Raw genomic sequence first — 26,849 nt, forward strand, 5'->3', positions numbered from 1 at the left:
ACCAAAATACTACCTAGGCATTTTGAAAGTCAGTCTTCTTTGATCACCTATAGCAATGCAAAATTGACTAAAAATAGATTTTTTTTTTCCTAAATGGATAGCTGTTTATACATGGTCATAAAGAAAATTAAGAAAGATGAGGCAATAAAATAATAGTTGTGTTGTTTTAAATACAGTAAAATTCAATAAATTTTTAAAAATAAATGTTAAAAGGTCATTTCTTATAAAAGGATGTGATTGTAGGCTGTAATTTTAAAAAGATTTTTAGTATTCTGTTTTTAAGTAATCTATATAAAACAACAGGTTAGTAGCCTTCTGTGAGCTTACAATTTTTATTTTGAAATCTGTTGAGCCACGAAATCCAGCCATTCATGTAATTCTAGCAATGATTGACCAGTGATTATGCATCTAGTAAGTGATATATCAGGACTCACATTTGTGTTTTCTAAGTTGGCTTATTTCTTAGATGTTTCTTTTTCACATATCTTGAAAAACACTGACTGAAAAAAAAATAATGTCTAAACTCCTTCAAACGACACCAAAACTCAAATTGGTGCCACTCAAACTTTTTGAGATTTATCTTCTACCACTTCTTTCTTCCTTCTCCCAGTCTCCTTTTTCTTACTCTGCCCCTCTTTTTATATGGTATTCTGTGAGCTAACTAGATCTTTCTGTTGCATTCTCACAGCTGTCTGTTTTACCTTCAAATTTATTCTACTTGAAAATACCACCCTTTTCTCTTTCTGCCTTTTGAAATCCTGCGTGTATTTTAAGACCTGATTCAATCACCATTTTCTAAAAACCATTCCTAGATTTTCCAGTGATAAAGAACTTTTTTCCTAGTGTTATCAGAGAACTTGTTTATCCATTGTGGAGTTGACTATACTCTGCCTTGTGTTATATTTTTCTACTTATATTTATACTAAATTGTATATATCTTGAAGATCAAGACTTTATTTTTTGTTGTTGTTGCTGTTGTTTCTCTTACAGTGTTTCCCACAGAATAAACATTTGAGATCAGGGATTGTCTTATGATTTCATGATTGAAAACCATGTACAGATAGCTCAAAATGATTTCCTAAGTGGAAACACTAAAGAAATAAATAGTTAAAAAAAACAAAACCTGTTTAGTTCTTGAGAGGACACTGGTGTGCAGAATTATGAGAATTTAATTAATATCCTGAGCAGCCATTCAGTTTTCACCTGACCTAATCATGCTTTCAATAGAACTTAACTGTTTTTTTAAATATATTTTTCAACAGCTTTATTGAGTTATAGCTCACCTATCATAAAACGTACTCATTTAAAATGCACAATTCAGTGGTTTTTAGTGTAGTGACAGAGTTGTTCAACCATCACCACAGTCAATTTTAGAACATTTTCATCATCCCAAAAAAGAAGCCTTGTACCCCTTAGCAGTCACTCCCCATTCCACTCCTTGTCCCCCATTCCCAGCCCTAGGCAACCTACTAATCTACTTTCTGTTTAAGTTAGCCTACTTTGGACACTTAAATAAATCATCATTTGTAGTCCTCTGACACTGGCTTCTTTCACTTAGCGTATTTTCAGGATTCATACATATTACAGCATGTCAGTACTTTTTTTTTACTGATTGTTGAATAATGTTTCATTGTATGGATATGCCACCTTTTATTTATTCACATCAATTGATGGACATATGGGTTGTTCTCACTTCTTAGCTATTATAACAATGCTACTGTGAGCATCCGTGTACAAGTTTTTATGTGAATGTATATTATTTCTATTGAGTATATAACAGGAGAGAATTGCTGGGTCATATGAAAACTGTCTGTTTAGCCTTTTGAGGAACTGCTAAATTGTTTTCAAAGTGGATGTGTCATTTTGCATTCCTACCAGCATTGTTTGAGGGTTTCACTTTTTCTGCATCCTCACAAATACTTGTTATTATCTGTGTTCTTAATTATAGCCATTCTAGTGAATGTGAAGTGGCATCTCATTGTTTTGATTTGCATTTTCCCGATGGCAGATGATACTGAACATGTTTTTATATATTTATTGGTTATTTGTATATCTTCTTTGGCAAAATGTCTATTCAAAGCCTTTGACATTTTAAATTGGGTTGTCTTTTATTTGTGAATTCTTCATATACTTTGGATACAAGTCCATTAACAAATTCATGCTTTGCAAATCTTTTCTCTAATTCTGTAGGTCGATGATATCTTCTAATTTCAATGAAATCTATTTTTATCTATTTTTGGGAGTATTTTTGTTTGTTTGTCCTTTTGGTGTCAATCTAAAAGAACCCATTGCTAAATGCAGTGTCTTAATGATTTGTGCTATATTTTCTTCTAAGCATTTTACAGTTTTAGCTTTTACATTTAGGTTTATTATTCATTTTGAATTAATTTTTGTGTGTGAAGTAAGTAATAGATTACAAACATTTTAAACTAGAACTTAATCCCTGCCATGTTCTTAATTTTTTCTAAGCTATACTGGTTTACTTCATATTTTATACTAAGGTTTGTTGTCACCATATCAGAGGTAACCAGTTATGTAGATAGTTTTTATCTGAGGTTATTGAACAGTCAGAATATCTTGAATATTTGATATCTGTATATGATACAGAAAAATTACTTTAGTTATTAGAAATTCCCTTATCAGATTTTTAAATACAAAACCTATTATAAGTAATTTTCCACATTTACAGGTATGATATGATTAGACATTGAACCACTGTAATTTTTCATTAAACTACTATGGACATAAACATAGGTCTAGTAATATTGATTCACTTTTGTTCATGTATTTATCTTCTCTGACTTGATATTTTATATTCATGCTTCCAAGCAAAGTGATAACTTTAGAATGATTCAGCTGAAATGTGCCACGGAAAGTATACAAGTTTTGTTTGGCCTACCAGTAGGAAGTTAGAACCAGCAACACTTCACATGGTATTCAACCTACCTTGAATCTGCTGTTCAATATATTTAGTTATGTTGTAGTTTCTGCTTCAGCCAAGTTTCTGAAATTCTCTGGTGTTCTAGGCAGACTAATAAACAGGGAGCTTTCTCAGAAATTTGTTAGACTATTTACTGCTCTGTAATTTGTATGTTTTTATCAGGTTGCAATGAATGTATATGAGTTATCATCAGCTGCTGGATTACCTTGTGAGATTGATCCTGCGTTGGTAGTAGCTCTTTCTTCACAAAAATCAGGTAAAATGCATTCATAAATATTTAGTACTCTTAAAGTTACCAGGGCATCATAGGTATAGATATGATATTTAATCATATATTCAAATGCCTGCTTTGCATTAAGCTTTTTAAATTTGTTATTGTTATTGCTGGTAGTTGGAATATATCAGTGCATAAAACACAAACATCCCACCTTCTGGAACTTGAGATTACTGAGCCATTTAGTGTGTACAGATGCAGCAGTCAGGAGGATCCAGGTCTGAGCCTTGAGCCGTTCTAAGATTTAAGAGCTCAGGGAGAAAAGGAAAAACCACCAAAAAAGAAATTTAGAGATATTGAGAAGGCAGGACCAATGAAGTAGAAGAAAAACCTGGAAAGAGTAGTTTCAGGAAGATAGAAAGGAGATGATAAGCTGTGTAGAGTTAATTGGTGGTACTGAGAAGGTCAGTATCAGTGAGATTTTGTGGGCAAAAGGCTGATTAATGAGTATTTAAGGGAGAATAGGAGAAAAGGAATTGGAGATAACTGTAAGAATACAACTCTCTTAAAGAGTTTTATTATAAAGGGGAGCAAAGGAATAAAATTATTGTAGTTGGAGGCAAGAGCAAAGTAAGAGAAGGATTTTTTAAGATGAGAGAGATTATAGCATTTGTATGCTGATGCAGGATGTGGTCCAGTAGATAGCAAAAAATGGAGATCTAGAAAAGGGTATTCTATTTTTATTGGACTAGAGTTATTCATCATCAAAAGTTTGTACAGTGTTATATAAAATATTTAGAAATTTTTAATATCAGCCCTTTAAAATGTAGTGCTTAGAAGGCTCTAGATATTTCTGGATTTCTCTACAAAGTAAACGACAGCATTTCATCTATTTCTACTACTAAAATGCCCCCTTTTTTTTTTTTCATTTAACGATGCTTTTTGTTTCCTCATTCGTACTGTGTGTTACAGTCACATGGATAATTATAACTATTACTTGATTTTCTACAACTGTATTTTTTATAATCAACCAAATCTTTAAAATGTATTTTGGCTTTTTTCTTATATTCAATTCTTAATTACATCTGATGGTGAATAGTAGCCTAAATAACCCACAATTTGAGTGCATATCACAATAAATGTTTAAGAAGGGGTTATGTCTTGAAAACTTTAGGACAATGCTAGGTATTTTTATTCATGACTAGTTTCTTCTGTCTTCTAAAATAGAGAGATTGGAAACCCAGTCCACTTTCCATATTTATATCTTTTAAATAGTAAATTTCAAATTATAGTCATATCTATTTCAAAAAGTAAGAATTGTTTTTGGTGATTTTTCAGAATAATTTATGAGATAATAAGTTTTCTAAATTATAAATAGAACTTTCTCATAAAGAAATAATTTCTCATTAGTTTTCAATTAGGAAATTTTAGGATCACAGTTATCCTATTTTTTTTGTTCTATAATCTTACAATTAAGAGAAATGAAATCGTACTTTACTATATAATCGGAGCTCCTTGAAATATGCCTAAGTAATTGATAGTAGTCAATAGTAACATAAATTGTTTCTACTTTATATTTTTATAAACCAAATTTTGACCAATTCTAAGAACGCTAGTAAAATATTTTACTATTTCTAAAAAAAGTCAATCATTCTTAAAATAAAAATGTTTTGTCTAGTTTAGATTATCAAATCTTGAAGAAATACCTTGATTTTATTTTTAATTTTTGTCCTTTAGAAAACATTAGTCCAGAAGAAGAGTATAAAATTGCCTGCCTTCTCATGGTGTTTGTGGCAGTTTCTCTGCCAACACTGGCCAGTAATGTGATGTCTCAGTACAGCCCAGCTATAGAAGGTAATAATAATAGTTTAAAAGTGTTTTGGCAATGGAAAAATCATGTATTTTGGTATAGTAGATACTTCTCTCTTCAAGTAATTGGTGCTCTTTTGTAATGAAATATGACTTTTAAGTTCTGCCACTAACTAGCAGTAGAACCTGGGGTAGTATGTTTCCCTTTTCCTAAACTGCAGTTTCCTGATATATGAAATATGTGTAAGTAAGCTCATGTGTGCCTAAATGTGTGTAGAAGTTAGTGAGGGAGTATCCAACTCATAGAATTGTTTTAAGGATTGAAAGATAAAATGTTGTAAAGCAGCTAAGCACTTCTTTTTTGTTTCCAAGATACTGTAAAACTGATGTGTGATTTCTTTTAGATGTTTTCAGAAGTTTTTGCCTTTTTAACATATGCATGATCATTTTTGTTGCTCTCTTGCTACACTAGTTTTAAAAACTTAAGTGTTCATGAAAGTCAAAGGAGACCAAGTTCGGTCATGTTCCAACCCTACTCTTAATTATGCCACTATTTATGTAGATTGTGAAGTCGTTAAAGATTTGCCTTCTATGTATTATTTGCTATTTTGGGGTCTGCACAACCCTATTTGCATCTTCTCAGGGCATTGCAACAACATTCATTGCTTGGCCAAAGCCATCAACCAGATTGCTGCAGCTTTGTTTACAATTCACAAAGGAAGCATTGAAGACCGTCTTAAAGAATTTCTGGCGGTAGGTATAATCAGATTACAGAACTGATCACGTTTTATAAAGGAAACTGAAAATCAGAACTACAAGATATAAGAATAAATTCTCTTTATTTTTTCATTTTATCTAGTGTCCTCATTGTGTTTTCATATTTTCTAAGGTATATAAATTTCAGTCTCCTTTTATTTTTATTTATTTATTTATTTATTTTCTTTTTTTAGAGGGAGAAACAGGTGAAGGCAGGGCATTAAAATTGAGGAACAGTCAGTTATCATTTGCCTTAGACTTGGAAGTCTCTGAACTCTGCAATATGACCTTTCTTTCTAAGCTGATGTTTGTACTGCCCTAGAAATTTTCCTAGATTTGAAAGAGAAAAAAAGTAAAGGAAAATTGAGGTCAACAGGGAGACTATTCCCTTAAAAAAGACATATTTTACTTATTTCCATTTCTTCGGAGAAAGACTGTTAATGGCTGATAAATTAATCATTAAAAATACTACTCCCTATCAAAAGAGAGGAGTGCTAAATGTAGCCTCATAAAACATGGTTTTTAGTTTCTGTATCAGAGTAGTTCTTCCTTTTCTTTATTACTGTAACCTTTCCCATACTTTATTTAAAGGAAAGACCATGGCATACTGAACTCTAGAACATTTACTTCTTTTTTAGTTACAAATCCTGTCCACTTTTTTAAAAAATAATTTTTAAATAAAAATGCATATATGGTACTAACTTGAGGGGAAAATAACTTCTATTTCAAGAAAAACACTATTAAAAATTTTAAATGTTTCTTTCCATTTGCAAATAATTTCTTCATTCAAGAGTTTAATGTCTTATAGTGTTTCTGTGAAGTCAGATCCAGTGTGAAACTGTCTTTTTACTTGGGAACTAAGAAATATAGGGGATAGGATAAGAGAAAATAATTTGAATCATTTTAAAAAGCAGACTTGTTCTGGAAAAAATCAGTTTTAAAGACCAATAAGAATATTTGATTACATTTATTGTGTTAGTGTCTTTTTGTGCCTTAATTGCTCTTTAAATTATTGCTTAAATATAGAGTATCTAAGCTCATCTTATTTCTTATTTAATTGCCCATTATTTTTTATCTAGCACTAAGTGATTGAAATGTATTGAAAGTTGAAGCATACCAAAAATAAGTAACTAATTAACCTGTTATTAACAAACTCACTTTATGTGTATGTATACTTTTAAGCTTGCATCCTCCAGTCTACTGAAAATTGGCCAGGAGACAGATAAAACTACAACAAGAAATAGAGAGTCAGTTTATTTACTGCTAGATATGGTAAGTCTCATTTTGATTTTTACTAACAATAAAATAGTTCCAGTCTTTCCTGAGAATCTTTTCTTAGCATTTTAGTTGTTGAATACTTTTTTGATATCTTTTATTCACTTCACATAAACCATACCTTTCAAAAATTTGCAGAGAAGACTGACATCACTCATATTTTATCGTTTTGGTAATATCAGAAAATAACAAAATCAAAGGTTAGCATTAACTAAGAGTATTCTTTTATAAACAGTTTTTCCACCTGTTGGAAAACACTTAGGCCTTATATTTTTCTAGTGTAATGGTTTCAGCTCTCTTCTAATTCTCTGATTTTTCTACGTTCTGAACTCTATTCTACCCATCTGCCCATTTTGTGTAATTTTCTATAATTCTCTGTGCCTAGTCATTTCCCTCTCTGCAGTAATTGTGAACCAGCTCTGCTTGTTTCTACCACGTGGCTCTTTCCCCACTCAGAGTCATTTTCCTTATCTGCAGAAATTGGATTTATCCTAATGACTCAGCACACCCCACAGCTCAGATCTTTTTCCAAATCATTCCTGATTAATTTGGCCTACATTAATCTGTCTTCCATTTTGAATTCCTCTAGAATTTGCAGCTTTCCATGTAATTATAGTTGGTCTTACATTTGGTTTTGCTTCCTAGCTTAGTCTTGGATTGCCAGTTAGAATTGATAGCATGGACCATATTTTAAATATTTTTGTTGTCTTTTATTTCTAGTATATCAGTGAGGAAAACCAAAGTGCTCAGTATATTCTTGTTGATTAAATAATTTATTTTAGCTGGGCACGGTGGCTCATGCCTGTGATCCCAGCACTTTCGGAGGCCAAGGCAGGCAGATCACCTGAGGTCGGTAGTTCGAGACCAGCCTGACCAAACACAGAGAAATCCCGTCTCTACTAAAAATACAAAACTAGTTGGGTGTGGTGGCTCATGCCTGTAATCCCAGCTACTTGGAAGGCTTAGGCAGAATCCTTGAACCTGGGAAGCAGAGATTGCAGTGAGTCGAGTTCGTGCCATTGCACTCCGGCCTGGGCAACAAGAGTGAAACTCCATCTCAAAAATAACAATAATAATAATAATTTAATTGAGAAGTAGTACTTTGTAAACATTTTGTTATACATTCACTGTGGCATATTTACATTTTAGATTAAGTAAAAAGGAAATAATAATGTCTATTTCTAATAAGAACAGTATAGATATTATGCCTTACTGGTTGTCAAGAACTGTTTCTATTATAAATAATTTGAGTTTTGATGCATTTTTTGAATTTTTCAGATTGTACAAGAATCCCCATTTCTTACAATGGATCTTTTGGAGTCTTGTTTTCCTTATGTCTTGCTGAGAAATGCATACCATGCTGTCTACAAACAAAGTGTTACATCTTCTGCATAAAATATCTACTTATTCAAGACAAGCACGCATTTTTATTGCCTTGGTTTTACCTGTAGACTGTGGAACTATTTTACCTTAAGGCCTGAAAATGTTTGTGGATTATAAATTTCTTTCATACGGTTGTATTTTCTGATCATTGGTTTCTTAATATGGTTGTACTACAGTATACTTGGTTGATTTAGGTTGCACATTCACTGAATTCACTGAGATTATTCATATAATTTTAGAGTATCATTTATTTGAAAAACATACATTATCTACATGTTTTTGATATTTGATAATGAAAAAAATCTTTGCTTGTTTATTTCTGAAAAAAATTGTATTTAGTGATTATTTTAGATAGTGATATTATAGCATTCATCTGTGTATAAATTATTTCATATAGGGAAGAGTTCTGATCTGTACCTATGGTTCTTATTGAAAACAAAATTGGATGTGCATTTCCGTGATGTTAGGAATACATTTCTACTTTATTTTGAAACATTTGCCAAACTAAATACTATAACACTGTATAACATTTAAAAATATTAAAGGACTGCTTAGAATTAGAAGCAGATCATTTCCCAAAATTCTAAAAACAGCAGCATATGTTGTTGCTTGTATAAAGCTTAGCGATGATTTTTAGACTAACTTCCATGGTGCCCTGTTGGCATTAGCACTACCATTGTACCCTGCTGTATAATAAACAATCTTAGACATTTATCAACTGTTGATACAAATGTTAGTTCCTAACCACTTTTTATATATGTTTTAAATTTTTGAAATTCAAGTGTACCTGCCATAACATAAAATAAACACTAGACTGTATCATAGTTCGAATGATTTCCTTAATTAAAATCCTTGGACATTCATTTGATAATACAAAAGTTTTTGTTTAAACTTAGTTTAAAATAAATTTTGGTTTAGGAATGTCTTAGTACAGCAGTCGATACAAGGTCAGCTATTACATGATTTGTTTAAATGTTTTGAAAAACATTTCATTGGAAAAAATACCAAAATTAGAAAATAAAATTATACAACACTTCTTAAAAATTAACAACTTAAAGCTTGTATGCTATCAACTTGCTCATTTGAATAACCAGATAGAGTTATTTAAAAGAATAGTGAAAAAATCGAGTGATCATGAGACTAGTGAGAATGTTGAGAACTGCTACATTAGTCATTAATGAATGGGAAGGACATAAAGGGCCTATTGCTTAATGGTTGGCATGGAGGGTAAAGCAGCTCATTTAGTTTGAAAACTAACCAGATGTTTTGCTCTTTGGTTAGCATTGTTGAGACTGTTTCTCAACAGCTTTGTATCCGAATATCATAAAGAGCTTCTGTTGTTCACAGCATCTTATATATATGCTGGTAACTTGTGTTAAGAAAAAAAGAAATCTGCTGTGAACTCAGTTATAATATTTTTCCTTGTTCAAATATAGAGACTAGAATGAAATTGAAGTACTAGAAGATTATCATACTGCTATTTTGTGTATGATTTGCCCAGTCTGTATTTAAAGTAGACAGTAGTTATCACTATCTGTTGAAAAATTATAGTGATTTCATAAAGATTTTTTTAAAGGGAAATTTTAGAATGGCATAGTTCAGACCTGAAATAGTCTGATTTACACAGTGAACAGTCAGAACTAAGATTTAATGCCGTTTGTTTTGAAATATTACAATCTTAGAGGGGAAATAACTTTGTTGGCAATAATGTCTTAAGAGGTAAAGTAAGCATTTGCATATGTAAACTTTGGAATCGTATGTGAAAGGCATAAGGATGAAAATAAGGCATTCTCTACCACTGCTAGGCCAAGAAAAAAATGACTCCTTCATAGTCACCTGAAGTTCTTGTCCAAATTTTTTCTCATACAGCAAAAATATTTTTTAAATCTTGTTTGTTTTCATCTTTATTTTCTTCTAAACTTACATAACAACATGTTATTTTTGTTGTTTTCTCTACATTCATTTAATCATACTTTACATACTGGCCTGTAATCTGCTTATTTCACTCAATAGTAGAAGAAATGTCTTTGATATCCTTTTTAATACCTCTATAGATACCATAACTAATTTAACAGTTTCATGGCCAGGTGTGGCGGCACATGCCTGTAATTTCAGCACTATGGGAGAACGAGGAGGATGGATGACTTGAGGTCAGGTGTTTGAGACCAGCTTGGCCAACATGGCAAAATGCCATCACTACTAAAAATACAAAAATTACCCAGGTATGGTGGTACACACCTATTATCCCAGGTACATGGGAGGCTGAGGTGGGAGAATTGCTTGAACCAGGGAGGACGAGGTTTCCGTGAGCTAAAATCGCACCACTGCACTCCAGCCTGGGTGACAGAATGAGACTGTCTCAAAAGAAAAAGAAAATACTTGGTTAGATTGGATAGATATTTAGACAATTTATTTATATTATTATAAATGTATATCTATATTTTTGTAAACTTGACCTGTTATTATTTTTTAGAATGATTTCTCAGACATAAAATTACTTGCTTTCTACTGCTTTTTCATTCATTTATTTAAGCAAGTATTTTTAGATGCCTGGATTTAATGGTGAGTAAAATGGTACCCCTTTTATAGTTGAGCTTGGATATTAATGATGGTATACAATAAATGAGCAAACTTCTGATGGTGACAGGAAAGTATACAGGATGATATGCTGGGAAGCAGTTGGGGAAGCAGTAGAGAAACTACTTTAGAAAGTGTCATCTGTGTAGGAGAAAACATTTGCTCTGGTACATGAAGGATTAGAAGGAACCACAAGTGGGCTGAGGGGCAGAATGGTAAAGGCAAAGACTTAGAAGGCAAGCACAACTTGGCATGTTTGAAAAGTTAGAAGTGTATCTTCTGTGTCTCTGTCACGAGGAGTACTCAAGGTCCCTCTAGGAGCCTCATGGGCTAGCTAGCTCTTTTTCTTTTCTGATCACTTGCTTGCTTGCTTTCTTCTTTGCTTATATAGCCAGAGTTCACAAATCAAATCTAATGTAGGTTAGTTAATAAAGGAAATGAACATGAATTCACTGATAGGCTCTTGCATTAATGTGAAAATGGTAAAAAGCCTGTTGTACACCATCAGGCCTTCTAAATGAAACCCAAATTCTGTAACGTAGTGAACTGTAACTTACTGATTAATTTAGTACATGATCATGCACATTTTATTATAACGAGTTGCTTTTCTGAGACTTCAGTGTATTATTCCCAAGGCTTTTGTGAATAATCCTTAAAGTAGTAACTCCTTACATCTGTCTTTCATTTCTTTATAGTCACTTGAAATGACATCATGAACCATCATTTCATTTCAAGGCCTTAGCCTGAATTTTCAAATAGACAATATGCCCTCTTTCTCCACAGATTTGCCATGACCTTCTGCCGTTGAAAAAAAGTATTTGCTTGAGATTTTTAAATGTCTTATTCTTTAGTAGAAAAGTTATGTTTTTAGTTACTTGGTCCCATGGAACTGGAAGGAAATTTAAATAATATTTATTGACTCTACTTTGGTATTATTTTTAGAGTGGAAAGTAACTTTAAATATATTAAAATTTTATTCATTTTTGCATGAACCAAACTTTCCATACACATTGCTGTCCTTGACCATCCAGATTAAACATGTCTAATTCTGGAATGTTTCCTTTCCAATAAAAGTATTCAGCGTGTCATTTTGGCCTAAATAAAATGGGATAAATTAGCAATCCAAAGTCAGGATCCTAGCCACAGAGGCCCATGTCTCATTTTTCTTTTAAGTATACCCCTCACCCCAGCCCATACTTTTTCTTTCTCTTAAGGATTGAGATAGATGGACAATTCTCTTGGTGGTCTTGGTGCAGATGCATCTTGGGCACCTTTTACATGAGGGCCACAAACTTGGTAAATGGGTGGCCTGGAGATGGGGCTGTACTAGGTATGTGACCTTGGTGATTGCCTTGTCTCAGTTGTAGTATGTGGCTGAGTTACATTCATGGTACTCTTAAATACGCATACTGACCAAATGCCAATAGCTAAGGCTTGAAATTATTTGGCCAAAACCAAAACTGAAGATTGCCACCATAAAATAAGCTTATAGAATCCACGAATAAATAGGAAATCATATTTTTAAATTACTATAATTTTATTAAAGCTCATTTCATAAAATTTAATGCAGTATAAAATCATTAATTTCTCAGAATTATCAGGTGCTAAATTGCTCTCACACACATTAAACTACTAATTTAAGATAGTAAGTAGTTATTTTAAATCATAGAGCAGGAAGAAACTCATGAGGTTGCAACCAAATTATATTTGTTTTTTCTCCATTAGTAACTGACTAAAAATATGTCTTTAACTCTCGGAGTTGAAGCTTTTGTGGTCAGTGATATAATTTCACTGAAGCATATTCACAGACTAAAACTGTGCACTACTCCATGATGTGTTTTGAATGTTTTCAGAAACAAACCTAAGATGATGTTGTCCTTGTTTACTTTATTTCAGATAATTTTTTTGCATGTGTTTGCTGCATCACCCTGTTACTTGAGAAATTGTCCCTAACCTTTGTGCTATGCTCTTAATGTTCGTGTCTCCCTGGCCACAAAATTCATATGTTGAAATCTGATCATCAGTGTGACAGGATGTGGGGCCTCTGGGAGGTGATTAGGTCATGAGAGTGGAGCCTTCATGAATAGGATTAATGCCCTTGTAAAAGGGGCCCCAGGGAGCTGCCTTGCTCCAACCACCATGTGAAGACAAAGCAAGAAGCCACTATTTATGAACCAGAAAGCAAACACCAAATATGCCAGCACATTGATTGGCTTTCCACCCTCCAGAACTCTGTGAAGGAAATTTTTTTATAAAAACAAATTTATCATTCACAGTTCTTGTTTATAAACTTTATAAGCCACTCAGACTAAGGCATTTTGTAATAGCAGCCCACATGGACTCATATTGTAGTTCTAGAAATGTGGCACTGGAATGATGTAATTGGCTCTCAAGATGACAGTATTGCTTCTGAATTTTTATTTTCAGATCATCTTTAATTGTGTGAACACCAGTTTTAGCATCTTCCCCTGAGTAGAAAGAGATTCTCTACAGCAAGTATTATGTAAGAAGTACTGGTAGCCAGACACAGTGGTTCACACGTGTAATCCCAACACTGAAAGGTCAAGCCGGAGGGATCATTTGACCCTAGGAGTTTGAGATCAGCCTGGGCAATATGTCTAAACCCCATCTCTACAAAAAAATACAAAAATGAAAAAATTAACCAGATGTGGTTGTATATGCCTGTAGTCTCAGCGACTTGAGAAGCTGAGGTGGCAGGATCACTTGAGCCCAAGGGGAGGGGAGGGAGGTGTAGTGTGAGGCTACAGTGAGCCATGATTGTACCAGTGCACTCCAGCCTAGGTGACGGAGCAAGAGCCAGTCTCAATAAAAATAATAATTAAGGCCGGGTGTGGTGGCTCACTCCTGTAACCCTGGCAATTTGGGAGGCCAAGGCAGGCGGATCACCCGAGGTCAGGAGATTGAGACCAGCCTGGCCAATGTGGTGAAACCCTGTCTCTACTAAAAATACAAAAATGAGCCAGGCATGGTGGCATATGCCTGTAATCCCAGCTACTCGGAGGCTGAGGCAGGAGAATCGCTTGAACCCAAGAGGCAGAGGTTGCAGTGAGCTGAGATCATCATGCCACTGTACTCCAGCCTGGGCGACAGAGCAAGACTCTGTCTCAAAAAATAATAATAATAAATTTTTTAAAAAAGAAGAAACATTTGCATTCTGAAGGCGTATTCATTCCTTGAACTGAACTGATGGAGAGCATTCAACATATAAAACATAGGGAGAGTTTTACTCCAAGTTACATATAGAATGCTTATCTTTATTTGAGAGGAAATACCCAGTTATTAATAATCAGAATGTTATAGTAATTACGTATGACCATAACTTACATAGTCACATGGTCATTGATTGCACACAGATTCTGGCTGCCAGAAAGCACGTTGAAGTAAGTAGTCATTTAACCATTTAACTGTTAGATCTTGCAAAAGTTGAAGCTGACGCTGAGGAGCAGGTAGTGCACAACATTCCAGGTTGCTGCTGAATGTCAGTTCATTCTAAATTCTTGCTTTCAGCAAAAATGTACAAGGGTCTTTGTGTGCAATCTAAAGCAAGGGCTAGCTGGCAGAACTTGGGATGGCAAGGAGGGGAAAATTCGACCTTGACTGATAGTAGTGGTTTTGTCAAGCCAAAAATACTGACTAGAGTAATAATGAGAGCTAATGTTTATTGAGAGCCCACTGTGTGCCAGATACTCAAGTTTTCTCTAATTCAAACTTACAAATATTGCTTATTTAGTCTTCACAATAACCTTATATCACGATGACCCCCATTTACTGATATGGAAACTGAAGTTCAGGAAAGGCAAAGCAGATTGTACAAACTCACACTGCAAGGAAGTAGCAGAGGCCAACATTTAAATCTGGTCCCAGAGCTGTGTTCTTGTCATTATCCTGTGTCTTAGATCTCTCAAATGTGAGTATGGATTTTTCTATCCAATAGCATTTTTAAATTAACTTTTAAAAAATTTGAGGTCAGTTTGATGGCTCACACCTGTAATCCCAGCACCTTCCACAGGCTGAGGTGGGCGGATCACGAGGTCAGGAATTTGAGACCAGTCTGACCAACGTAGTGAAACCCCATCTCTACTAAACATAAACAAATTAGCCAGGCATGGTGGCACATGCCTATAATCCCAGCTACTTGTGAGGTTGAGGCAGGAGAATCGCTTGAACCCTGGAGGTGAAGGTTGCAGTGAGCCAAGATCGCGCCACTGTACTCCAGCCTGGATGACAGAGCAAGGCTCTGTCTTAAAAAAAAAAAAAATTTTTTTTTGAACAGCCGCTGGGCGTGTTGGCTCACGCCTGTAATCCTAGCACTTTGGGAGGCCAAGGCGGGCGGATCATGAAGTCATGAGATCAAGACCATCCAGGCTAACATGGTGAAACCCCATCTCTGCTAAACATAAAAAATTAGCCTGGTGTGGCTAATAAAAATTTAGTCCCAGCTACTCAGGAGGCTGAGGCAGGAGAATCAGTTAAACCCAAGAGGCAGAGGTTGCAGTGAGCCAAGATCACACCATTGCACTCCAGCCTGGGTGACAAGTGAGATTCCATCTCAAAAAGAAAAACTGAATAGCTTTTGGGGTATAGTAGGTTTTTGTTTGCATGGATGAATTGTATATTGGTGAAGTCTGAGGTTTTAGTGTACCTGTCACCCAGGTAGTATGCATTGTACCCAATATTAGTTTTGTTATCCCTAGACCCCCTCTCATCCTCCCTGTTCTGAGTCTCCAAAGTCCATGATATCACTCTGAATGCCTTTGCATACACATAGCTTAGCTCCCACTTATAAGTGAGAACATATGGTATTTGATTTTCTGTTCCTGAGTTGCTTTGCTTAGACTAATGGCCTCTAGCTTCATCCAAGTTGCTGCAAAAAGACATTTTTTTTTTTTTTTTTTTTTTATGGCTGAATGGTATTCTGTGGGGTGTAGATACACCACACTTTCTTTGTCCACTCATTGTCCAGTGGGCACTTAGGTTGGCTCCCTATCTTTGCAATTGTGAATTGTGCTGCAATAAACATACACATGCAGATATCTTTGATATATTGACTTCTTTTCCTTAGGGTCAATGAGGGACAAAAAAATAACACTGAGGGCTTACATTATGCTACTCTTGACACTAGACATTTTCATATCCATTACTCTTTTAGTCTCTACAACCAAATTACTTGTTAGGGATTGTTTTTTCGATTTTTATAAATGAATGTGGAAACCAGCTCATAAAACGTTAAATTCCTTGCCCCAGGGTCACAGAATTATTAAGTGACAGTGCTGAGATTAAAATCTAAGGCTATTGGATTTCTAGCTCATATTTTTTCTACTGTATCATGTTCTTTCCCGAAGCACTAAAAGCATTTCCTGGGTATATGACTATGGGCTTGGGGATGCTATGCCCAGTTTCTGTCCTTCCTGGTCCTAAGTTGCTTCTTTGCTTCTTTACTTTTTCTCTCTGATCCTGCTGAGTTAATCTCTAGTAAATCAAATTTCTTTCCTAGTCTGCCTTATCCCACATGTATAGTAGATAGTATGTCACATATTTGTGAATTTTAAAAATATTTGTTTTAGTTTGAAATCTCAAGCTCACACATACACACTTTCTGTGTCAACAAAAATGGTTTTTACTATTTTGTGAAGGTAACCCAGCTATTGAAGTGAGATCCCTGTTCTCATCCCTGTTAGGCATACAACACTTGGTCTAATATTAGAGTTAGTGCAGAGAGCTCTCTAAATGTGATTGATTGATGAATCTGCCTTTATGAAAGATGAACGTATTTTCAGGATAATAGCTGATTCTTGAATTGTGTATTAATAATTATAATAATGGAGTATGTTAGTCATTTGTAGCTGGACAGAGCCTTAGAGATTATCTGGTTCAACCTACTCAAGAGTTAGGTAATTTAACCAAATTAACAAATATGGGGATGTGTGGGGACTAGAAGTCTTAACTGCTTGATTCTTGGCTCATCTAGTGTTCCTTCTACTGTGCTGTGTTGCCACATATATGCTGATCTTATATTTATGCAGTCATAGTGATCATAATAATAAATAGCTACTGGTTCCTGGTAGGATTTTGGGGGTAGATACGAGTTGAAGTATAATGCCACAGCATCAAACAAATCTGCGGTTTGAATCCCAGCTCTGTCACTTATAGGCAAATTACTTAACTTCTCTGTTTCCCTAAGTGTGGAATGTGACTAATATCTACTTTAATGGCTATCATAAGCATTAAAGTAAAATAAGACCGTGCATATAAATTGATTGAGATGATGAGAAAGAAGAGGCTGCCACAAAGTAGGCATTCAGTGTAAATGGTGGTAGTTTCTCTAATCTTATTCGACTATTTGGTTTCACTTATAAAATTGCCTTCAAAGAGTCTTTCATGGTTTTTGTGAGTATTATAGTATCAGAACTTCCATTCATAAAAATGTGACATTTTTGTGTTAGTCTGTTCTCCATCTCTGGTCTGAGTCTTTATCTTAAATGGGAAAGATTATATTCCCTCTCAGGTAACTTTAACAGAAAATAATGCTAAAATTAATTTTAAGACTGCTCTATACTGTGTATATATATATAACATTTAATATATAACACATCTTAAAATAATTTTTAATATATGTACTGTATATTTTTGGATATATACTGTATATACTATATTTTTTATATATTGTGTATATATAGTATATAAATATATTATATATAAAATATATATAACATATACAGTATGTATGTATATATGTTATATATACACAGTAATATACTGTATATATAACATATTTTATATATATGTTATATTTATATATATTTTACATGTTGTATATATACAGTATATATACATACTGTGTATATATGTTATATATACACTGTATATTGTTATATATACACTGTATTTACATACAAATAAAATATAAAATTAATTTAAGATATATATATATACTGTGTATATATGTATATGTTATATATACAGTATATATATATTTTAAAGACTATACTGTATATATGTTATACTATATTTGTATATACCATACACAACAAAAATATATAAGATGCAAAGCTTGTATTTTCTTTTCCTGTTTGTTTTTTTGAGATGTCTCGCCATGTCTCCCAGGCTGTAGTGCAGTGACTCAGTCTCAGCTCACTGCAACCTCCACCTCCCATTTTAAGCAGTTCTGCCTCCCAAGTAGCTGGGACTACAGGTGCATGCCAACATGCCTGGCTAATTTTGTATTTTTTGTAGAGATAGGGTGTCACCATATTGAACTCCTGTCCTCATCATCTACCTGCCTTGGACTCCCAAAGTGCTGAGATTACAGACTGAGCCACAGTGCCCAGCCAAAGCTTGTATTTTCAAATGTTACTGCAGTATCCAGAATAATTGCGACAATTGCTGTTGGAAGCCTCTGTGCTTTTCCACATGCTGTTTCCTATCTCTGGAATGGAATGTTCTCTTATTCTGGCTGGCAAACTCCTGATCATACTGTAAACAGTAAGCTCAAACGCCACTTGCCCTTTCCTTACCAGGCCATCTATTTCTTCTGAACCCTATAAATGCCTTTATTATAGTACATACTGAATCATAATGTAATTATTATTTATCTTTGTCTCCTTTGGTTCTGGGACTGCCTTGAAGTCAAGGTCTAGGTTTATTTCATCTTTCTTACTGTTTAGTCATATTCCCTACCCTGTGTAGCTATGAGAATCTTACTTTGAGGTTGGAAAGGCTGGTGGCTGAACAGTTGCTACAGACCTCCATTGGTACAGATGACCTTAGCTTCATATTGGGAACAAGCAGTTATATTTCTTTTTGTTCCTGTGGAGAAGCATCAGAGATACAGGCCGCTGGGGATTCCTACACCTGTAAAAGCAGCGGCTCCATGGTGAAACAAACACGTTTCTTTCTTTTCTTTCTCTTTTTTTTTTTTTTTTTTTTTTTGGCAGAAGGGGAAGCAAGGCACTTCTTACATGGCAGAGAGAAAAGGTGGAGGGTGGGGAGAGGGAGAGGAAACAGCCCCAAAGACATGGTTTCTAAGATTTCTCCCAATGAGACAAATCACTTGTCTAGGATGTCAGGGGGAGAAGATGCAGAATCTGAGCCCCTTGTATAAATAGACAAAAGGGTGAGAGCATTGGCAAGAGATCAAAAAGGCATTCCATGTAGCAGAAAAATAATTTTCAAATCTAAAAATGTAAGTGAAATGCCAAGAGCAGAGAGGCCATCAGAGAAATTACAAAGTGACTACTCAGGTCATTGTCCTGAAATAAATGATCATTTTATTCTGGTAACTCACCCCTAGCTAGAGTCAGTACTTCATAGAAAAGACAGGAGCTGTGAGACACTTAACTGTAACTTACCCCTTTATAGAAATGCCTCCCATAGTCAAGCTGGTCTGATGATCTCATGTCATCATGCACAAGGATTAGCAAGTCTTGAAATTTTATCCTATCAGTGTAACTCCTCATCTAGTCTCAAGATTGCATTGGCAAGTCTTTGGCAGCTGATCAAAGAACTGATCACTCACAGTTCTGTGAGTAATGCTCACACAACAGCCTTGGAGAATGAATGCCTCTGCTGCTGGAGGTCACAGCACCCAGAAAGTAACTAGAGGGAACAGCTGATAGCTACTGTAGTGAGTTCTGCTATTCCTGTCACATCCTTGCAGAGATCCAAGGGTTGCTGGCAAGTGAAGTAGTATCATGCCTCTGGTTTGAAGGATAGATCACTCAACTCTGAACTATTCTCTCTTCAGCTGTGAATCATACAACCTTTTCAAAAAAAGTCTGAACATTTGCATTCTATACAGAATACTACAGTTGGAAAATAGGTGTGGTATCTAGAGAAAAGCTTCTAAGTCCTGCAAGCCACCCTATGTGAGGCCTGTTCTAGAAATCTGCTTTGCTTCATTTATTAACTTCATTGTGCCTTTGGAAGTAGAAATTCCTAAAAGTGTGTACAGAAAGTGAGTCCTCAGAATGAGTTTCATTGCCTCTCCTTATGAGAGGAAGTGACCTCGAGAGCAGCTGCAGCCCTAGGAGGAACACCCAGGTAGACGTGCTCACAACATGCTCTGACAACTGGTACGGTTGGATTCCCAGCTTAAATAATCATATCTGCTCTTGGTTTTATCACTCTTTACAAAATTTGGTTTCTTTAAAGGGAAGGGATGAAAAAGGTAGTAAATGCTACTCTGAGCCCCCAAAGCATCCCTCCACAAGAACAAAGAGGAAAAGTCATTACTTGCTCCCAGCATTACACAAAGCACATCTCTACCAATGGAACTCTGCAGCGTCTGTCTAGCCATTAGCCTTTTCCACTGCACAGCATGTTTTCTGTTGGGGTAATTTATTAGAGAGGAATTTGTTCCCTTGCTTTTTACTCTTCAAGTTAATAAGAACCCCTCATGTCATTCTAAGTGACTTAAGTTTTAAAGGGAATCAGAAAAGGAGAGAATATGCTATTGTGGCACTTTTAAAATGCAGTGTCCTCAAAGATGTTATAGTGGGCAATGGGTTTCATATAAATTATATACCAGTATCTCCATTTCCTCTTATAATTACTTTAATTGGTTTTTTAAAGGTTGATATACTAAGAGTTAGTTTTCATTTAAAAAGTAATGCTTGAGTGGGAAAGTTAAAGAAATAGAAATTGCCAGCTTTAAATCTATTCATCCTGGCAGTGAGTATGTATTATATTTTCCAGAGTCCAAAACCTCATCTCCTTCCACTTGCCTTCTCCATCCCACATAAACTATAAAAGTTAGAAATATTATATTATGTCATATCCTAACATTAGTTCAATGAATATAGTTCTTAAAACACTATGTGCTAGCTACTGAGGACAGAATGATAAAATACAAAACAAAGCAACTAAAAACACAGTTTAACTAGTCTTATCTACGATTACCTGCTCAACCCATAGCTTTGTTTAAGGGGAGATACTGCTAATGGGAGTTCCTTCTGTGACTGTACATTCTGATCACAATATGTGACTTCTCCCTGGCTACAACTGATTAAATGAGGGAGGAAAACTGATTCAAGGGGAGTTAGGTGGGTTCTTATCAGACTTTCTCTCTCAGTTAGAACCAAGAGGCCAAAGGTTGTGGTAGCTACTTAAGCAGAAGGTTTCATGGAGTATGGGCTGTGTAGCCATTGCGAAGTTTCCTGTATTTCCACAGGCTGTGAGGGCAGAGAGCCTTCTAGAGTTCTGATCAAGAAAAAAGAATGGGGTAGATGCAAATAGAGAAGCAAAGAAGCACATGAAAATGAGGAAATAGACTCTTTTTCATTTTGATTAATTTGACTAAATTATATTTCTTGCAATCAAAAGGGCCCTGTGAGTGGAGATCCTTGTCTTCATTCATTTTCTTTTGCTATAACTGAATACCTGAAAATGAGTAATTTATAAAGAAAAAAAAATTATTTCTTAACTATTTTAGATGCTGGGAAGTACAAGGTCAGGAGTTCTCATCTAGTGAGGGCCTTCTTGCTAGTGGCATCTCTCTGTACAGTCCTGAGGTGATGCAGAGTATCGCATAGTGTGGGGTGGGATGGGGCTCACCAGAGAGAGCCAAACTGACTTTCATAGCAGATTCACTTTTGTGACAATTAACCCACTCCCTCCATAGCCCATCAATCCATTAGGTAGATTAATTCACTCATGAGGGCAGAGCTCTTGTGAACCAATCACCTCCCAGAAGTCTCACCTGTCAACATTGCCGCACTGAGGACCAAATTTCCAACACATGAACTTTTGGGGGACATATTCAAGCCACAATAGTCCTCAATAAATATTTGTTGAATGAATGAATACACAGGACATAGTATCTTAAGTGCTTGGCATGTACACGAACCAGATATCATCCTTGACGTCACAGAGCTTATAGTGGAGGAGACAGACTTTACATATTTGATCTTGACTGTAAAACTAGGGTCACAATTTATCATCTAATGAAGGAGGCAGACAGTGAAACAAATAATGACTATTCGACATGGTAATGTCAAAACTGAACAGAGGCTCAAGTGAAAAGTTTCAGTGATAACCATGCCCAATGGATAGGTGAATGCATTGGAAAATTAGTATGCTATCATTAGCAAAAAAAATAAATTGCATTTAACTAAAGTTCAGCTAGCTGAATTTCTTCCTTCCTCTATCTTTGGTTTTGAGATCTGGCTATAGTATTGTGCTAGTGCACTTTCATAATAGATCATTGAGCTTGTTAAATGTACCTTTCCTAATTCATACTTTTTCCCTTTTGCTGAGAAAAATACCTTTCTTGAATATATAATTTTTATAGGTCATTGGAAAAGAGTACTGCACAACGGGATTGTTACAATGTGCTGAAAGATGGCACTTGTATCTCATTGCCACATAGAGGGCTCATGTGAAAACTCTTTGATCTTTGCTGGCTTTTTAGCTGAAAGGATTTGGAAATCTTTTTGGCACTGGCAAAAACAGAACTGTGGTGACTGTTTATAGTTGATTGATTTTTAGCAATGGGTAAAAAACACTTTGTTGAAGCCAGTTTATTAATATGTAATGGGCAACATGTTGCCTTAAAGGCAAAAGCATGTTTTTCTCATATCAAGAAGCTCCCTAAATTTTTGCCGACATCCAAAGATATTTTAAGAGAGTCTACATTTTCTTTTTCAGTCTGTCCTATGCTGAGAAAAAAATTACAACCCTCTGAACTTCAGCAGTTTTTTTAGGTAAAAGGTATTTTTCATGATGTGATTGATATCGTAACTACTCAGCTGGACATAGGCTTTCAAGGGCTAAGTCCATTTGCCAATTTGTTTGCATTTTCTACTCCAACTAAAAGAATTCAAAAGGCATGAAGTGTCTATTGTAGAAAATACATGAATAATGCAAAAGTCATTCTCAAGTGACCTATCAGAAAGGCCTATCAGAAATACAGTTACTGCTTTCTAATAAAATTATGAAAAACTTAAAGCATAACCATCTTGTATTTGTTGAGGCAATTATATATAAAGGCAAGTTTCTCCTGAAAGTTGTTTTGTTTTTTAATGATTCCCATCAGCGGCAATCTGTGTTCTCAGTGCAACAGTAGGTGTTAACATGAAAGCTCAAACAGCTTGAGAGAACAAAAAGCATGTAGCAAACCTAACTGATGACTTTGCTGGCTCCAAATCATGATGATGGCTGTACATAGATGACTGAAAAACTTAACATTTGAAGTCACATAATATTGACTTATGTTTTCATGGTTCGAGAGTTTGTATTTCAATTTTTTCACATAGTCTGTTTATAACAGTATATAAAAGTCATGAACTGATTGCCATCTTTGGGTCTTATTCATGTAGTGTAGGCTGTCTTGTGAATTAACCCTCTTCCCATGTGTTTGAATTCCTCACTATGTAAGGCTTGGTAGTGTTAGCATGATTCAAGGGTGAAGTTTTCAGCCCTCTGACATCAAAAGATAAAGCAGAGGCCATAAAAACTCACTGCATCCTCCCTAGACTGGTAAGAACCACTTGCCAGTGGTTCATGGTCAGTGGACATAAAAGCCCTCACTGTATCCTCCCTAGACTGGCCAGAGCCACTCCATAGTCAGTGGACTCCCATAACAAGAAGGAATGCTGATCAGTTGTCAAAGAGCAGAAAGGGAGGGGCGGTCATGAGGTTGGCTGAAATCAGAGGTGCAACAGGTCTTTCTAAGGGGCTGGTTTCTGTTTAACCCTTAGGAAAGAACACCTAATGGCAGTGAGGGAGGGGGTAAATGAGATGTGCCCAACCTCCCATCCCGTCATGACCGGGAACTCTAGTTTTTAAAGTTTCCCTGAAGTCCTCTTGGCTGGGAGAGGGTCTTTTCAGTCAGATGGGGGCTTAGGATTTTATTTTTATTTCCAGGTTATAACATTGGACCATCAGGACATGAATACAGGTTGAGTATAAATACTTAGCAAGCACCTTCTCAGTAACCTCTGTAGGTTGTTGACAAGCCAATGTTCTTGATGTCTGCCCAGTTACCCCTCAAAATGAGGAGTGAAGACATTAGATGATATTGCCAGGAATTGCCTAGGAAAAAAGGTGTTTGAAGATGCATGACTGTGAGGGTGGTAACTTCAGGGTTGTTCTTTCACACTCATTGTCTGGTTCGATGTACACAGAAATTCAGAGCACAGCTGCAGACCTCAGCATCACCTGCTTCAGTTCTGAATCCTGAATTGTTTGAGGCTCTCCTAGAGCTGAGACTCTCCTTTGCAGGTCCAGTGGAGACCAGCACTTTCTTTGCGAGGTAGTGTAACTTCCTTGTTTCCAAGGCACCAGGTATTGTGGGCACATATGAGGATACATTAACATCGATGCCCAATTTAGAATCACCGTTTTCCCCACATGCGTACTCAGACCTCCAAGCTTGTGAAAAATATTTCCTCTCATCTCTCAAAGAATTTTAGTACATCTGCCTGGATACAGAAATACAAATCATGCTGGCTTTCATACTCAATCAAAAACTAGCTTGAGTGGGGTGGCGAAGGTTGTCCCACAGCAGATTTACTTGGACTCCAAAATGATGTGGAGTTTAGTAAGGTAGCTGTTTGAGTTTGAACTCAGCCCTTTGGTTTCCAGGGCACCTGCAGGCCACCAAGATAGTAGAGTCTGAACCAGTTAAAGAGCCAGCTACCACAGCTTTGCAGCAACCACTGTTGCTCCTTAACTCTAGGGCTCAGCAGTTGAACTCCTCAGAATAAAACTTTCTGTCTGAGACCCTATCATTTTCTTTTCTATTTTGGCCTCCACTGAATGCCCACCCTCTCCATTCCAACAGACTTGGTTGTACGTGTCTGAATACCAAATGTGACAGAATTTGTGGCCTTTGATCAGGAGGCTGTTTGGCCCTTATATAACCCAGTGGCTGAGAATGGACTCCAGGGAAGGGTTTTTCTTAGGATTACCCAAGAAGCTCATTTTGAACCTCCGCTCGGGTTGGGCTCCCTGTTCTATTCTGAGAACTAGGAATCATTTAAAACGGAGCACAGAAAATTCTCACTTATCATTGACTTATTTGTATTTTGGTGCCCTGTGCCCTAAATAACTTCTCAAGGAAACCTTGGCTTTAAAAGTGATTGTTCATTTAAACAAAGAAAACAACAACATACAAGAAAAGGCAGTAAATCCAAGCACCCATCAACAAATGAATCAATAAACAAATGAGATAGATATGTACGGTGGCATATTATTTAGCCTTAAAAAGAAAATAAATTTTGACACACGAGACAACATGGATAAACCTTGAAGACATTACACTGAGTAAAATAAACCAGCCACAAAAGAACAGACACTATAATTCCTCTTATATTTGGTACCTAAAGTAGTCAAATTGATAGAAGGTAGAAGGGTAGGGGCGAGGAGAGAGAAACGAAGAGTAGGTGTATGATGGGAACAGAGTTTCAGTTGGAGAAGATGAGAAAGTGCTGAAAATGGATGATGGTGATTGTGCAGCAACATGAATGTACTTCTTAATGCCACAGAACCGAATGCTTAAAAATGGTTAAAACGGTAAATTTTATATAATGTGTACTGAACCTATTTCCAGATCAAAACAGAGATCTACTACATTCCTTTTGGTGGTATCAAAATAAACCATTATCTTGAAATAGTCTAAATGCTTTACGTGTCCTATTGAACAGTCTGATTATTGCATTCTTTAAAAAAAAAAAAAAATTACAGGCCAGGCATGTTGACTCACACCTGTAATCCCAGCACTTTAGGAGGCTGAGGTGGGCAGATCACAAGGTCAGGAGTTTGAGACCAGCCTGACTAACATGGTGAAACCCTGTCTCTACTAAAAATACAAGAATTAACTGAGTGTGGTGGTGCATGCCTGTAATCCCAGCCGATTACTCAGGAGGCTGAGGCAGGAGAATTGGTTGAACCTGGGAGGTGGAGGTTGCCGTGAGCTGAGATCACGCCACTGCACTCCAGCCTGGGCAACAGAGTAAGACTCTGTCTCAAATAAAACCAACAACAACAACAAAAACAGTAGTGAACATCTAAATATATGTATTTGGGCATTTGGCTAAGTGTATATGCTTGAAAAAGTCCCAGAAATGGCCAGGCGCGGTGGCTCACGCCTGTGATCCCAGCACTTTCGGAGGCCAAGGCGGGTGGATCATGAGGTCAAGAGATTGAGACCATCCTGGTCAACATGGTGAAACCCCATCTCTACTAAAAATACAAAAAATTAGCTGGGCACGGTGGCAAGTGTCTGTAATCCCAGCTACTCAGGAGGCTGAGGCAGGAGAATTGCCTGAACCCAGGAGGCGGAGGTTGCGGTGAGCCGAGATAGTGCCATTGCACTCCAGCCTGGGTAACAAGAGCGAAACTCCGTCTCAAAAAAAAAGTCCCAGAAACATGTTCTTTAGGTGAAAGAGCATATGTTTTAAAAATATGATATTGTCAAATTTCCCTCCATAGCAGGTGTACCAGTTGACACTCCCTCCTGCAATGTATGATCACTGTGTCCTCACGGTCTGGGAATGGATATTCAATTTTTTAACCTCTGTCAATTTGATGGATGAAAAATATTGTCTGAGTGAGGTTGAACATCTTTTTTGTATGCTTATTGACTTGTAGGAAGTCACATATTAACAAAAATTTACACATATTAATGAAATTGGTTTTGCCTGTCATATATTTGGCAAATGTTTTCTAAACTTATCATTTGTCTCTTTTTTCAACCATACAGAACTTTTAAATAGTCATGTAGACTGTGTCCTGTTTTTCAAGATTAAAAAAAATCCCAATGTTATTTTTAGTACTTTTATGGTTTTATTCTTTTTCTTTTTCTTTTTGAGTCAGAGTTTCACTCTTGTTACCCAGGCTGGAGTGCAATGGCGCGATCTCGGCTCACCACAACCT

The 26,849-nt window shown here is 35.9% G+C and overlaps 1 protein-coding gene across 5 annotated transcripts in view; it reads left to right on the forward strand.

The window, feature by feature from the left end:
• Positions 1-9,202, forward strand: part of NCKAP1 (NCK associated protein 1) — a 115,335-nt gene extending 106,133 nt beyond the window's left edge. For all 5 annotated transcript variants that reach the window (XM_035304330.3, XM_035304331.3, XM_035304332.3 and 2 more), the window contains 5 exons: positions 3,104-3,197; positions 4,893-5,009; positions 5,608-5,717; positions 6,903-6,992; positions 8,274-9,202. In XM_035304330.3, the coding sequence (XP_035160221.1) occupies positions 3,104-3,197; positions 4,893-5,009; positions 5,608-5,717; positions 6,903-6,992; positions 8,274-8,390 (528 nt within the window). In that variant the 3' untranslated portion in view covers positions 8,391-9,202. The remainder of the gene's footprint in view (positions 1-3,103; positions 3,198-4,892; positions 5,010-5,607; positions 5,718-6,902; positions 6,993-8,273) is intronic.
• The last annotated feature ends 17,647 nt before the right edge of the window (positions 9,203-26,849 follow it).

The sequence above is a fragment of the Callithrix jacchus genome, chromosome 6 (assembly GCF_049354715.1).
Source record: "Callithrix jacchus isolate 240 chromosome 6, calJac240_pri, whole genome shotgun sequence".
Classification (NCBI taxonomy): Eukaryota; Metazoa; Chordata; class Mammalia; order Primates; family Cebidae; genus Callithrix; species Callithrix jacchus.